This window comes from Pelophylax lessonae (genome assembly GCF_965119305.1).
Source record: "Pelophylax lessonae genome assembly, chromosome: 10".
In the NCBI taxonomy this organism is placed as follows: Eukaryota; Metazoa; Chordata; class Amphibia; order Anura; family Ranidae; genus Pelophylax; species Pelophylax lessonae.
The window spans coordinates 127,094,865-127,109,744 of NC_138777.1; the positions used below are offsets into that span (position 1 = coordinate 127,094,865).

The 14,880-nt window shown below is 46.3% G+C and overlaps 1 protein-coding gene across 1 annotated transcript in view; it reads left to right on the forward strand.

Moving 5' to 3' along the window:
* The first annotated feature begins 818 nt into the window (after positions 1-818).
* PLA2G15 (phospholipase A2 group XV) overlaps positions 819-14,880 on the forward strand; it is a 159,918-nt gene continuing 145,856 nt past the window's right edge. Inside the window, exon 1 of the mRNA XM_082271076.1 lies at positions 819-1,087. Within this exon, the coding sequence (XP_082127202.1) occupies positions 988-1,087 (100 nt within the window). The 5' untranslated portion in view covers positions 819-987. The remainder of the gene's footprint in view (positions 1,088-14,880) is intronic.

A 14,880-nucleotide genomic window follows, 5' to 3' on the forward strand; every position in this document is an offset into this window, starting at 1 on the left:
CAGCTGAGCAGCGCAGCAGTGCGCATGCTCACAGGGCCGGATACCTAAAGGGACGACAGAGGAGCTAACTAGTGCGCATGCGCACTAGTATGGAAATAGGACGGTGTACCGTGGGAAAAGCCTACCCACGCGGCGGTTAAATAAAACAGCGGGGTTGCAATACGAATCATCTCCGCTCCTGTGGCTGTCACTTCCCTGCTCTCGGCAAGTAAATATAAAAGCGGCTGGCGTCTCCGTGATTTATGTTTACATACACCCGCCGCCGCTTTTATATTTACTTGCCGAGAGCAGGGAAGTGACATCCACAGGAGCGGAGATGATTCGTATTGCAGCCCCGCTGTTTCAATGTAACGGCTGCATTCCATACAGTGCCGTGAACCGGAAGTGACGAGGGGTAGGTTTTTCTCACGGGTAGGTAATTCTCACGGAACACCGGTCGGCACGAGGCTTTACTCAACAAGATGAAGCTGATTGGTTGCTATGTACAGCTGATCCACTCATTTTCATAACTGTACCCAAATCGCCTCATTCGCTGGTTCCCCAGTTTATCTGCCTATCTACTAAGTAAACATACACTTTTCTGTGTAATTATCAAAGTCGCTAAAATGCCGAACGTATGCTTTTTACAAGGGTCAAAAATCCATCCCTAGGCTGGTTAATGTTTACGCTGCTAACTTGAGAACAACATCTCGTGATCTCCCATGTTAAGATTGTGTGTGTAGGCACAGGCATTAGTAGTCCTAAAACCAGAGAAAAGCAAGTAGGAAGTGTTTGGTGCTCAACTACTTTAGCCTGAAAGGCCGATTAAATGGGACGGGAGCAGTGACGGAAGGGCGTGAGGGACAAAAAACTAGCCGGTGGAAGAAAATCGGATGGCAGTGTAGTGGGAGTTTTAAAAATAAACGGAACGTGTAGATTACGTTTTTCTTTGCAATATTCCATCGCTGGCGGTTCTCTGTCCCTGTACGACACTATGCATATGCAGAAATGTCTGCTGGAGTAAGGTTGTCGAGTCTCCTTGTCGTTGTTTTGCTGTGGACTCGCAGTTCGCCCTGTGGATGTTCTCCAGGACCACCTGTGGTTCTTGGTAAGTTCTCAGTGTGATTTGTGTGGGTGGCTAAATCTCTTTCCTGTAGTGGGAGATACAAAGTAGATGGAAATCCATGCCCTCCAGCTCAATCTTTGTGCTCTGTACTGTTTCTTCATACATGGGCAGAGATTTCCATGTGCACTGTATTGTGTTTGTGGTGGCTTTGTGAGGAGACAACTTGTGTCCTCCATTTCAGGGATAACAGTTCATTGAGGGTGATTGTCAGCTTCTGAAAAGCCATTTCTACTGAGGATCGGAAGCTGATAAGTCATGTGACAAATCCCATGATTTGTCTGTTAGCTGCTAGAGAGAACCTGGAGTCAGCAAAACCCATTAGTAATGCTTTTAAAGAGAACCCAACTCTGCGCGGAGCTGAAATAGAAATCTATCCTCGGACTAGCCAATACCAGTATTCCCATTTACTGGCTCACCATGTGTTGTTCTGCACTAGGGGAGATTTTTGTATTTTTATCGGTGGTATGGCTCCTTTTAATAGCTTGCACCAATCCAGGAAAGCTTTCTCACACCTGCGAATATTTTCTTATGGCTGCAACAGATTCTAAAATAATTGCCACCAGTTTGAAGATAAATAAACGGGGGGGGGGGGGGGGGGTTATTAACCACTTCAGCTCTGGAAGGTTTTACCCCCTTAAAGCAGAGTTCTGGCCACAGAATCGTTTTTTTTTTTTTTTTTTTTAATACCTCCCAAACAGTGACCCACCGACCTTTTATATATCAGCTAATCCTGGTTTATACCGTTAAATAACAGTTAGGCAATCCTAAAATCTTACTTTATATAATTTTTGCAGAGCGCCACCATCTTTGTCCGGGTTACATGAGTCCTTAGTGGGGAAATGTCTGCCCTGCTTCTGATGGGAGGAGTCCGGTCAATCCAGCGCAAAATCTCGCGCATGCCCAGTACTATACGATCAACATAGTACTGGGTTTCCATAGGGACGGCAGCTCCGCCTAACATGGCGTCATTTCCTGTTTGGAAATAACGCGATGAGAGGAGCGGCCGGCCGCCTACGTCATTGCCCATTGCATCCTGGGAGCGACGAGTAAGAGCTCCCAGGACGCATTGCGGGACAGGAGGTGACAGCACAGGCTGTAAAGGTTACCTCTGTAAAGGTAAGTAAAAAAAAAAAAAATGCCGGGAATATCCAATTCTTGCTCATGGAAGGATAAGGAAGCGGATGCCATAAAATGTAAAGGCATGATTTTTGGCCCGGAACTCCGCTTTAATGACCAGGCCATTTTTTGCGATTCGTCACTGCGTTACTTTAACGACAAATTTTGCGGTCATGCGATGCTGTACCCTAATACAATCGATGTCCTTCTCCCCCACAAATAAAGCTTTCTTTTGGTGGTATTTGATCACCTGTGCGGTTTTTAGATTTTGTGCTATAAACAAAAAAGTGCGACAATTTTGAAAAAAACGCCATATTTTTTACTTTCTAAATATTCCCAATAAAATAATTTAAAAAAATCAAAATTTTTTTATCAGTTTAGGCCAATTTGTATTCGGCTACATATTTCTGGTAAAAAAAATCCAAAAAAGTGCATTTTAATTGGGTTGCGCAAAAGTTATAGCGTTTACAAACTACGGGATAGATTTTTGGAATTTTTTATTCATTTTTTTGTTATTATTGGTAATGGCGGCAATCAGCGATTTTTAGCGGGACTGCGACATTGCAGTGCACAGATCGGGGCCCCTAACTATAACATTTTTTTTTTTGTGCATTTGAAATTTTTTTTATTTATTATTAGTCAATACACACACAAAGAGAAAAAACAAAAAAAAACAAAACTCACAACGCTCCAACAATTCACATAAATCTAAAAAAAAAAAAAAATAACATTTTTGACACTCTTTGGGGACCAGTGACATTTATACAGTAATCAGTGCTAAATAATATGCACTGTTACTGTATAAATGACACTGGCAGGGAAGGGGTTAACACTGGGGGGGGATCAAAGGGGTTAATGTATGCCTAACTGTAATTACTAACTGTGTGGGGAGGTTCTGTGACAGGCACAGAGAGATCCCTGTTTCAGCTTAGCTGAAACTGCTGATCTCTCCCTGCCTGTCTGACAGAAGAGCCGCCTGCTTTGTTTACATAAGCAGGCGGGTTTTCTCTCGGTTTCTCAGACGATTGCGGGAGGGCAGCGGCAATTGCCTCCGCTCCTCCCACGGCCCGCCTCCCGCTGTGTCTAAGCACAGCGGAAGCGCGGCTCCAGCAGCACACGTCTGCCGCCAACACCTCGTGCACCAAATCACGTAGTACTACGTGATTTTGTGCAGCCGACCTGCCTTGCGGGAGTAATACTAGGGCGGGTAGTTGGCAAGAGGTTAAAAGTGCATTTAAATTTATTGATTTAACCACTTAAGCCCCGGAAGATTTTACCCCCTTCCTGACCAGGGGGTATTTTGCGATTCGGCACTGCGTGACTTTAAAGGTCAATTGCATGGTCGTGCGACACTGTACCTAAATTAATTTGACGTCCTTTTTTTCCCACAAACAGAGCTTTCTTTTGGTGGTATTTTGATCACCTGTGCGATTTTTGTATCATGCGCTATAATCAAAAAAAGAGCGACAATTTTGCAAAAATAACAATATTTTTCACATTTTGTTTATATGAAATTCCCCCCCCCCAAAAAAATGTAAAAATCTAAATTTTTTTAAATTTTTGGCTAATTTGTTTTCTGCTTCCTATGTTTGGTAAAAAAAATCACAATAAGCATATTTTGATTGGTTTGCGCAAAAGTTATTGCGTTTACTAACTAAGGGAAAGATTTTTGTCTTTTTTTTTTTATTTTTAACGAGTAATGGCGGCGATCTGCGTTTTTTTTTTTCCCGACTGCGACATTGCGGCGGACAGATCGGACCCTTGACTGACATTTTTGACACTTTTGGGGGTACCAGTGACATTACTACAGTAATCAGTGCTATGCATATGCACTGTTACTGTAAAAATGACACTGGCAGTGAAGGGGTTAACTTTTTTGAGAGGGAGGGGTTAAGTGTGTCCCTAGGGGCGTGCTTCTAACTGTGCAGGGATGTGGCTGTGTGTGTAACAGCACAGATCAACGGTCCTACATAGTAGGGCCGTTAGATCAGTGCTTTTACACAGGGAAGAATGACAGGCGGCTTTGTTTACACTAGCCGCCTGCCTTTCTCCCTTCACAGCGGACGATCGCGAGTGACCGGTAGACATCGGGTCCGCCAGTCACACGCATGGAGGTGTCCGTGAATGAGCCGAAGCGGGAGCGCGCCTCCGGCGGCGCGCGCTCGCCCGCTATTGGCTCCCAGGCTAGTGACGTACCGGTACGTCACTTTGCCTGGCCAGGGCTGACCGCCGCAATATATGTACATGCGGCAACCGGTTAAAGTAGTACTAAACTCTCCAATCCTACAGCCAACAAAGCTGCCATCTTAGCCTCTGTTTTATCTGCAGTTGCCATGGTGCTGCACATATCAGTTTTTGACAGCAGCCATTGGATAATTTGATAGTTCAGTTGAGAGTTCAAGCAAATGTGACAGTTATCATTCATGGCTTGAATGTATATGTTTTGGGAAATTATTTAATCGAGTGGTTTTATTCTAACCTCTGCTTTAATGAGCCAAAGACCTCTCAGGTCCCTCATTGGAGCCAACATCTTCTCCCTGACCTCTGGGTGCCAGTGTTTAGCTGACTTAATTAGTTGTGGGGGTTGACATCAATCTAGTATGGGTGGGTGTTATTTATCTTGACACACTAGTACTGTGCCAGAAATGTATACAATGCTGTGCATGCGCTGCTTCGTTTACATTCTGTCGAGTATTATTAACAGGAAGGTCATTTTTATTGCAGAAATTACTTTACATTTCTGTTCTTCAATAAAGAGCCTGCCTATTGGCAAAAAAGAAAAAATTGCATTCAGTTTCACTTGGATTGTTTTCCAAAACCCATTACATTCAAGGCATGCTGTGTATGGTAACTGTCACAGTTGCTTGTACTGGCAGGCCATGGCTGGTGTCATAACTGATCACAGGTGCGGCACCATGGCAGCTGCAGATCAAATATAGGCTAAGATGGAATCTTCTTTGGCTTTAAAGCAGTGATGGCAAACCGTGGCACCCCAGAAGTTTTGGAACTATATTTTCCATGATGCTTATGTACTCTGTAGTGTAGGTAAGCATCATGGGAAATGTAGTTCCAAAAAAGAATAGAGGGTTTTGTTATATTTGCATACAGAGAAATGCCAGTGTCCAAAGTGAGGCATTTTGTACTGGAAAGCTGTCATGGATGTAGTAGCTTCCCACGCAGGGCTCCCTGGTTGCTATGACGCTGCCAGCTTTATAGTAAACAATAACTCTTCCCTGGCCCTTTTAGTTGTAGTCTAGAAGTACACAAAGAAGCAGGGTCTTTGGTGACATCATTACCCAAATATAGCCATTGCCATTATTTGTCAATGAAGTCCACACCCCGTGTACTAACCCCCCCCCCCCATATTCAGGCAGCTCTGCTGCCTTAATACAGCAACACACTTCAATGCTAGCCTTTTAGAGGTAATAGGTCCTGGAACCAGCATCCTGTGCCCTTTGTTTACCTTCAGCTGGTGGCTGAATTGGGTTAGGGCTGAGTTGTGGTGTGGACACCTTAGCCTTCGTACCAACCCCCTCCATGGAACAGAATTTTATACCTGTTCCCAACAGGTACATGAATCTGTTGCAAAAACACACAAAAAAGACCTGGCGCTGTGAGCTAACTAAACTAGAGACCCAAAGAGCTGATTGATAAAAACAATAAAATAAATAAACAAATGTAGATGATGAGGATAGCCATATATCTCGTCAGGGGTGCATCTGTCCCATACTCAGTCCCAATGAGAAAAGCAACACAAACAACAGCAATGGGATAATAAGCGCTCCCCAGAACAGAGAAACTGGTAAATAAGGGATAAATTATCTCAGTTTATTGAGGATATCTTGACAAGGAACTCCAATAAATGGATGGTAAAAAACACTGGTCACCATGAAGGCATGAGTGGTTAGGCAGTACCTGGAGTGGGAGCCAATGCTGCAGTCAATGTGTTGACATGGCGTTGGACATGTGGAGTTAAATAGAAAAGGGCTAGAGGGAGGAAGGGGAGGAGAAACCTCATCACCCACATTGGCTCCCCCTACCGGGAACTCCTGGCAACAAATAAACAGTAATCACAAAATAGCAACATGAGGACCATAAGGACACAAAAACATGTACAGATCATATAACATATGAAAAAAAAAAAATGTAATTCCACATGTCCAACGCAAAATTTAGATCTGATGAAGGGGACCTCCCCGAAACATGTAATCTCTTTTTGGCGCTTTTGTCCTCCCACACACTTGGCCATTTCTACTCCGGTACTTTAGAGTGTGGACATTGACTCCGGCTGCCCGGTGTTGTCATCCCCCGGCTCGGCAGCTGACTTCCGGTGATGTCATCTCCCGGCGCGGCTGAGAACTCACGAGTGCAGGAGACGCTGGTGTATTCCGAGGATGTGGCCAGCCACCCCATGCTCTCAGCTGTGATTTCATCTTCCGGCGTGGGCAGATGCTGCAGATTCTCTTCCCCTTACTTGAGGCATCTCTCCGGTTCGTCCTCCCTCCCATCCCCACCAGGCTCAGCTCTATCTAACCATCCCCCATTGGGGGGACATCTCCTCAACACATTGACTGCAGCATTGGCTCCCACTCCAGGTACTGCCTAACCACTCATACCTTCATGGTGACCAGTGTGTGTTTTTTACCATCCATTTATTGGAGTTCCTTGTCAAGATATCCTCAATAAACTGAGATAATTTATCCCTTATTTACCAGCCTAGTTTTCTTTGTCCTGGGGAGCGCTTATTATCCCATTGTTGTTGTTGTTTGTGTTACATGAATCGGTTGCCCACACCAATATTTGTCATTTAGGGGAGCATCGGAGTTCTAAAGAGTGTCTATGACACACTTTATGAATTCCACTGTATGTTGCTGTATAAAGCCGCTTGGTAGAAGCAGGACTATTCCTTCCCTATATCAGAGTTTCTGGCAAGAAAATCAGTAAGCAGCACAGCAGGGATATCACCAAATCTCCTAGGACTAGCAATCCGAGGCAGCGGTGCCTTAAAGAAAAATTGCACTCAGCGCATTTGCTCTCTTTAAGCTGACCCACTGCTCCAGAGATGCATACTTGCCAAGATCCAATGGACACAGCCTCCAGGGATTTTCTACATATTATGCCACCATTTTCTGTCTCCTGGCCATGCTTTAAAAGCATTATAAATCTTCCTACCTTCACCTTGTATTTTTCACCTGCATAAGATGTGCATTGAAAATGTAGTTTCATGGAGGGGGAGATTTACTAAAATTGTTGCACACAGAATCTGGTTGAACTGTGCATAGTACCAAATCAGCTTCTGACTTCAGCTTGTTCAAATAAAGGAGTTGTAAAGTCAGGAAGGTTTTTCATCTTAATGCATTCTATGCATTAAGATAAAAAGCCTTCTGTGTGTAGCAGCCCCCCAGCACCCCCTAAAACGTATCTGTGCCCCTTCTCTGTCCAGCGATGTCCATGAGTCCCTTGGCCATCCTGGGACTCTCCTTCCTGATTGGCTGAGATACAGGCACGGCGCCATTGGCACCTGCGGCTGTCAAGCAAAGTCAGTGAGCCAATCGGGAGAGAGAGGGGGCGGGGCTGAACGGCAGCTCTGTGTCTAAATGGACACACAGAGCTGCAGCTTGGCTCCGGTACCCCCATAGCAAGTTGCTTGCTGAGGGGGCACTTGATAGGAGGGAGGGGCCAGGAACAAGGGACACGAGAAGAGGAGGATCCAGGCTGCTCTGTGCAAAACCAACTGCACAGAGGAGTTAAAGCATAACATGTTGTGTTTTTTTTTTCAAATGAGACTTTATGTAACGGAACCGCGACCCACACTGTGTTTGTGGAATTCCGTCAGTATATGGCTTCTCCAGTCTTGAACATAGGTATCAGATATTCTGGCCACCCCCCATAAAAAAACTAGGCAAAACATAGGTTGTAGAGAACTGGGACCTTTTATTGAACAATATATATGGGAGAGCTGGAGCTGCTGATGTTTGAGGAGGACTTAGATTTTGTGGGGATAACTGAGACTTGGTTTGACAGCTCTCATGATTGGATGGCGACCATTCAGGGGTATTCCCTTTATCGCAGAGATAGAGAAGGTAAAAAAGGGGGAGGGGTATGTCTGTATATTAAGAACAGCATACAGGTAAATATGAGGGATGATATTAATAATGGAGCTATGGATGAGGCAGAATCCCTATGGGTAGAGCTTCAAAGGGATGGCACGGCGGGGAAGGTAATATTGGGCGTATGCTATAGGCCCCCCAACCAGAGGGAGGAGGGTGAGGCGGACCTCCTTTTACAGATAGGATTGGCAGCAAGGATGGGAAATGTCATTATAATGGGGGACTTTAATTATCCAGATATAGACTGGGCAGAAGGAACCGCGCACTCAGCCAAGGCTAGGCAGTTCCTAAATGTTTTGCAGGACAATTTTATGGGTCAGATGGTGAATGCACCGACAAGAAACAATGCGGTTCTTGACCTACTGATTACCAACGATACAGACCTGATCACGGATATAGAAATACGGGACAACTTAGGAAACAGTGACCATAGGTCAATAAGTTTCAGTATTAATTACAGTAATAGGAAGCATAGGGGTAATATAAGAACACTGAATTTCAAAAGAGCCAATTTCCCTAAACTGCGCTTGCTGCTAGAAAATATCAATTGGGATAGAACCCTGGGAACAAAGAACACGGAGGAAAAATGGGAGCGCTTCAAGAGCATACTAAACAGGGGGATTGGCCAGTGCATTCCAAAGGGAAATAAATTTAAAAGAGCAAAAATAAACCCTGGATGGCTAAACTCCAACATAAAAATGTATATTAGTGCTAAAGAAAAGGCCTTCAAAAAATACAAGACTGAGGGGTCATTGGCAGCATTTAAGCATTACAAAGAATGTAATAAGAAATGTAAAGATGAAATCAGGGCGGCTAAAATAGAACACGAGAGACATATAGCGGAGGAGAGTAAAAAGAACCCCAAGAAGTTCTTTAAGTATATAAACAGTAAGAAAGCGAGGCCAGAACACATTGGCCCCATAAAAGATGATAAAGGAAATATGGCCACTGAGGACAAAGAAAAGGCGGAAGTGTTAAATAATTTCTTCTCTTCAGTCTTCACAAAAGAATCGGGGCTACACGAACCCAGCTTGTAAGGCCGAACTAAATAATACACCTCAGGAAGTGCCGCCATGGCTAACAGAGGATAGACTTAGAGCTAAACTAGAGAAACTTAACATAAATAAATCCCCGGGACCGGATGGCTTGCACCCGAGGGTTCTTAATGAGCTCAGCCAGGTGATTGCCAGACCATTATTCTTGATCTTTAAGGATAGTTTACAGACGGGTATGGTGCCAGCTGATTGGAAAAAAGCCAACGTGGTACCAATATTTAAGAAGGGGCCGAGATATATCCCGGGTAACTATAGGCCGGTCAGCCTAACATCTGTAGTCTGCAAAATTTTGGAGGGGATGTTAAGGGACCACATACAAGACTTTAGGAATGAAAACGGTATTATAAGTAGTAATCAGCATGGATTTATGAAAAATCGTTCCTGCCAAACCAATCTATTAACCTTCTACGATGAAGTGAGCAGCCACCTAGATAAAGGGAAGCCTGTGGATGTGGTATATCTGGACTTTGCAAAGGCCTTTGACACCGTTCCCCACAAACGATTACTGTACAAACTAAGGAAGGTAGGTATGGATCATAAGGTGAGTATCTGGATAGAGAACTGGCTCCAGGGGAGAGTACAGAGGGTGGTGATTAATGGGGAGTACTCGGATTGGGCGGGTGTGGAAAGTGGGGTCCCCCAGGGTTCTGTCCAGGGACCAATCCTGTTTAATTTGTTCATAAATGATCTAGAGGAGGGGATATCTAGTACAATCTCAGTATTTGCAGATGATACTAAACTAGGCATGCCAATATCTTCTATGCAGGATCTGGAAACCTTGCAAGCAGACCTGAACAAAATAACGGGGTGGGCAACTACATGGCAGATGAGGTTTAATGTTGATAAATGTAAAGTAATGCACTTGGGGGCCAGAAACCAGAAAGCAAGCTACTCACTAGGGGGGGAACCTCTGGGTGAGTCTAGGATGGAAAAGGACTTGGGGGTACTGGTAGACAACAAGCTTGGCAGTGGCATGCAATGCCAAGCCGCCGCAAGCAAAGCCAACAGAATACTGGGATGTATAAAAAAGGGGATTCACTCCAGAAATAAAGAGATTATTCTCCCACTCTACAAGACTCTGGTCCGGCCACATCTGGAGTATGCTGTCCAGTTCTGGGCACCGGTCCTCAGGAAGGATGTGCTGGAATTGGAGAGAGTCCAGAGAAGGGCAACAAAAATAATTAGGGGAATGGAGGACATCAGCTATGAGGAAAGACTACAAGCACTGAACCTTTTCTCTCTGGAGAAAAGACGATTGAGGGGGGATATGATATCAATGTACAAATACTGTACTGGTGACCCGAGCATAAGGAACAAACTATTCAGAGAAAGGAGATACAATAAGACACGTGGCCACTCACTAAAACTTGAGGAAAGGCGGTTCAACCTTAAAGTGCGTAAGGGGTTCTTCACTGTAAGAACGGTAAGGATGTGGAATTCTCTTCCACAAGCAGTCGTATCAGCAGGGAGCATTGATAGTTTCAAAAAACTATTAGATGGACACCTTAAAGACCACAACATACAGCGGTATACAATGTACGGTTAAAAGCAAACACACACACACGTCATAGGTTGAACTGGATGGACTGATGTCTTTTTTCAACCTCACTAACTATGTAACAACTCACACCGAATATATACAGGATGGACATACCCCTCCTGATCAGATTACCACACCAGGTCAGGTGCCTGATTACATTATCATATGCAGATGAAATTGTGTACAGAAATATAATTAACCTGAACTAATTATCTAAAGAACAACCAACACAGACAGTTTTCTACTTTTCCGACAGTAACTAATAGCTGACAATGAGTCAGTAACTAATAGCTGACAATGAGTCAATCAACCTGAGCCAATTAACTAGCAGTCTGCCGTCCTCGAGCTCCTGAGATACAATACTCTGTAAAAACTGGAAATTCTACTTCTAGGAAGATTTATCATAGAGTCTGGAAGGCGTAAATTCCTTTCTTGGTGTGATTCTCAGGGGGGGGGGTTCTCCCCGTTCCTTTTCGATGTCCCGTCTGCTGGAATTGCTACAACAAGGTGTAGATAAACATTTGGCTCTGGGCATCCTCAAGGGCCAGATTTCTGGTTTGGCAATTTTCTTCCAACGGCCATTGGCTGAAAATTCTTAGCTTCACACTTTCGTTCAAGGGGTTTGCCACTTGGCTCCTCCGGTAAGGTCTTTGGTACCTTTCGTGGGATCTCAATTTTGGTTCTGTTGGTTCTTCAAAAACCACCTCTTCAAAATACTTGTGAACTTCCTCTGCTTACTCTGTCACAGAAGGTAGCTTTTTTAGTGGCTATTACTTCTGCATTCAGGGTGTCGGAACTGGCTGCGTTGTCCTGTCGGTCACCTTACCTGGTTGTTCACAGGGACAAAGTGGTGCTACGTCCCTATCAGTCGTTCCTTCCTAAGGTCGTCTCGGGTTTCCACTTGAATGAAGAAATTGTGTTGCCTTCCTTGTGCCCTAAGCCGAAACATTCTAGAGAAATTGCTTTACATTCTCTGGATGTGGTTCGGGCAATCGGGTATACCTGGCGGCGATTTGGAAATCGGATTCCTTGTTTGTCCTTACGAATGGATCTCGTAAGGGGCAGGCCGCATCTGCTGTGACCATTTCCAGATGGATCAGGCAGACGGTCAGTGCAGGCCTATTCCATTAAGAGTCAGGAAACTCCTTTCCCTGTTAAGGCGCATTCTACAAGGGCGCTCAGTGCTTCCTGGGCCTTCGGTCATCAGGGGTCAGTGGTTCAGGTGTGCAAGGCGGCCACATGGTTGTCTGTGCATACATTTACCACGTTTTACAAGGTGGATGTCCTAGCACAGGGGTCTTCAAACCATGGCCCTCCAGTTGTTCGGGAACTACAATTCCCATCATGCCTAGTCATGTCTGTGAATGTCAGGGATTTACAATGGGATGTTTAGTTCCACAACAGCATGAGGGCTGTAGTTTGAGGATCCCTGTCCTAGCATCTGCAGATGCTGCGTTCGGCCACAAGGTTCTGCAGGCCGCTGTTGCAGAGGCTCCTGCCTCTTGAGGGTGTATTCTTTCTAGGTGGTGAGCTCCAGTTGTTCCTGGTTGAGCTCCTGGTTTACCTGTTCGGCTATGTTTAGCCCTTTTTGGGAATTATGTGCATTGCTGCTTTTCCCACCCCTCATGTGGACACTGCTTTGGAACGTCCCCAGACAGGGACTGGCCCCGTGAGTTAAACATCTCGCCAGGATGCACACGACAGGGTCTCGGCTTATGTCGCAGTGTTCCTATTTGGCCGACAGCCCCCCTACTCCATTGGCATGGGGTCCTGTCATGAGATGAGATGTTCCCCTTCCCTGGCGGATTTTGGGGTGGATGCGGACCCTCACAGTGCAGGGTTTCCCTCTGTCGCGGGTGGAAGCACTGGTTGTTTTGGTGCGCAAAACCCTAAAGTTGGAGGATGCGGCTGTCGTCGCTCCTGGGGCGGGCGCGGGTTGCCTTTGGCACCCATAAGCCTCCAAAGGTTTGAAAAGTCTTTTCCCTTCCCCACTTATTTTGCTGGTCTGCTCGCCAAAGAATGGGAGCTGCTGAAACGTTCTCCCGGGGTGTCTAGGCGGTTTACCGGATGCTACCCTTTTGAGGAGTTTCTGGTGAAGAAGTGGTCGGTGCCACCTAAGGTGGATCCCCCGGTCTCCAGACTTAACAAGGCTACTGTGATTCTGGTAGAAGATTTCCATCCTTTAAGGACCCAGAGGATAGAAGGGCGGAGGCTGTGGCCCGCAACATATACGCTATGGTGGGAACTGCGCTACTTCCTGCTTTTGCTTCAACCCTTGTCACCCAAATGGTGACTGAATGGGCGAAGCTGCTATGCCGTGAAATGGAGGGCCAGCCTGTCCCTCCTGAATTTGGGGAACTGTTGGACCAGATGGTGCAGGCGCTGCAGTTTGCTTGCGACGATGCGCTGGACATTGCTTCCCTTTTGGGTCGTCTGTCGTTTTTTTCGGCGGTGGTCATGAGGCGTATGCTCTGGCTGAAGTGTTGGTCTGCGGATCAGGCTTCTAAGAAGGCCTTGAAGGAACTCCCCTTTCAGGGAGACCGTCTGGGGCTACTCTGGACGACATTATTAAAGGTGTTACGGGGGGTAAGTGTACCTTTTTTTCTTCCGCAGGCTTCCAGGGTTAGGGACTCTCCCCGTCCTTTTCAGATCACAGAAAGTATTTTCGTCCCTCGTGGGCAGCCGATAAGGCATAGCCCTTCAAGGCTTCCTCGGGTGGTTCCAAGTGTCCAGACCGATGAACAAGGTCCCGTGGGCCTGAAGGTGCGCCCTCGCCTGTAACTGGGGTGGGGGGAAGCCTTTGCCGGTTTGTGGACTTGTGGCTGACCCGGATCCGGGAGGTTGTGCGGTCTGGATACGAGATCGAGTTTTGATCCGTTCCTCCAGTCAGGTTTTTCCCTTCCAATGTCCGCCTATCCCCAGATCACTTGCGAGCGCTCTATGGGACAGTGAAGGACTTGCTACAGCAAGGAGTGATAGTGTTTGTTCCGCATGCAGAATGCTTTCACGGGTTTTCTTCCAACCTGTTCACGGTTCCCAAGAAGGAGGGCAAGGTGCGGCCGATCCTGGACCTAAAGGCACTAAATGTGTTCGTGCACGCTCAAAAGTTCAAGATGGAAACTATTCGCACGGGGGGTGGCCTTCCTACACCAGAGGGACTTCCTGGCCTCAATAGACATCAATCTGTGCTGCTCACCAACGGTTTCTCAGTTTTGCTGTGGGAGAGGATCACTATCAGTTTGTGGCGTTATCCTTTGGTCTCGCCTCCGCTCCTCGGGTCTTCACAAAGGTGTTGGACCCGGTGCTGGTGCTGTTGCGACAGCAGGGGATATCGGTCCTGGGTTACCTGGACTATCTATATCTCTGTGCGGAGTCCCCCATGTTGCTCATGGAAAACTTGGGGGTCACCATGAGTACTCTGGAGGAGTTCAGTTGGATCGTGAACCTTCAAAAGTCGTCTCTGACCCCTTCCATGAGACTGGTCTATCTGGGCCTTACCTTGGACTCGTCCTCTGCCAGGGTGTTTCTTCCTCTGGAAAAACTCCAGAAGCTCCATTTAGCGGTTCGTTTGTTGATGTCCCACGACCGGCCATCCCTTCGGACCTGTATGAGAGTACTGAGGCTGATGGTGTGCTCCTTCGAGGCGGTCCCATTCGCTCAGTTTCACACAAGGGTTCTTCAAAATGAAATTCTTCTCAAGTGGATCAAACACCCAAATTCTCTGGATTCTCGGGTTCGGTTACGCCGCATGACCAGAGAGTCCCTGGTCTGGTGGCTTCGGTCCCCGATGCTTCAGTCGGGAAAATCCTTTCTCCCTATATACTGGACAATTGTCACCACGGATGCGAGTCTGTCCTGGTGGGGGGGGGGGGTCCTCAATCAGGACTCAGCTCAGGGAGTTTGGTCCCTGGAGGAATCTCGATTGCCGATCAATGTCCTGGAGCTGAGAACTTC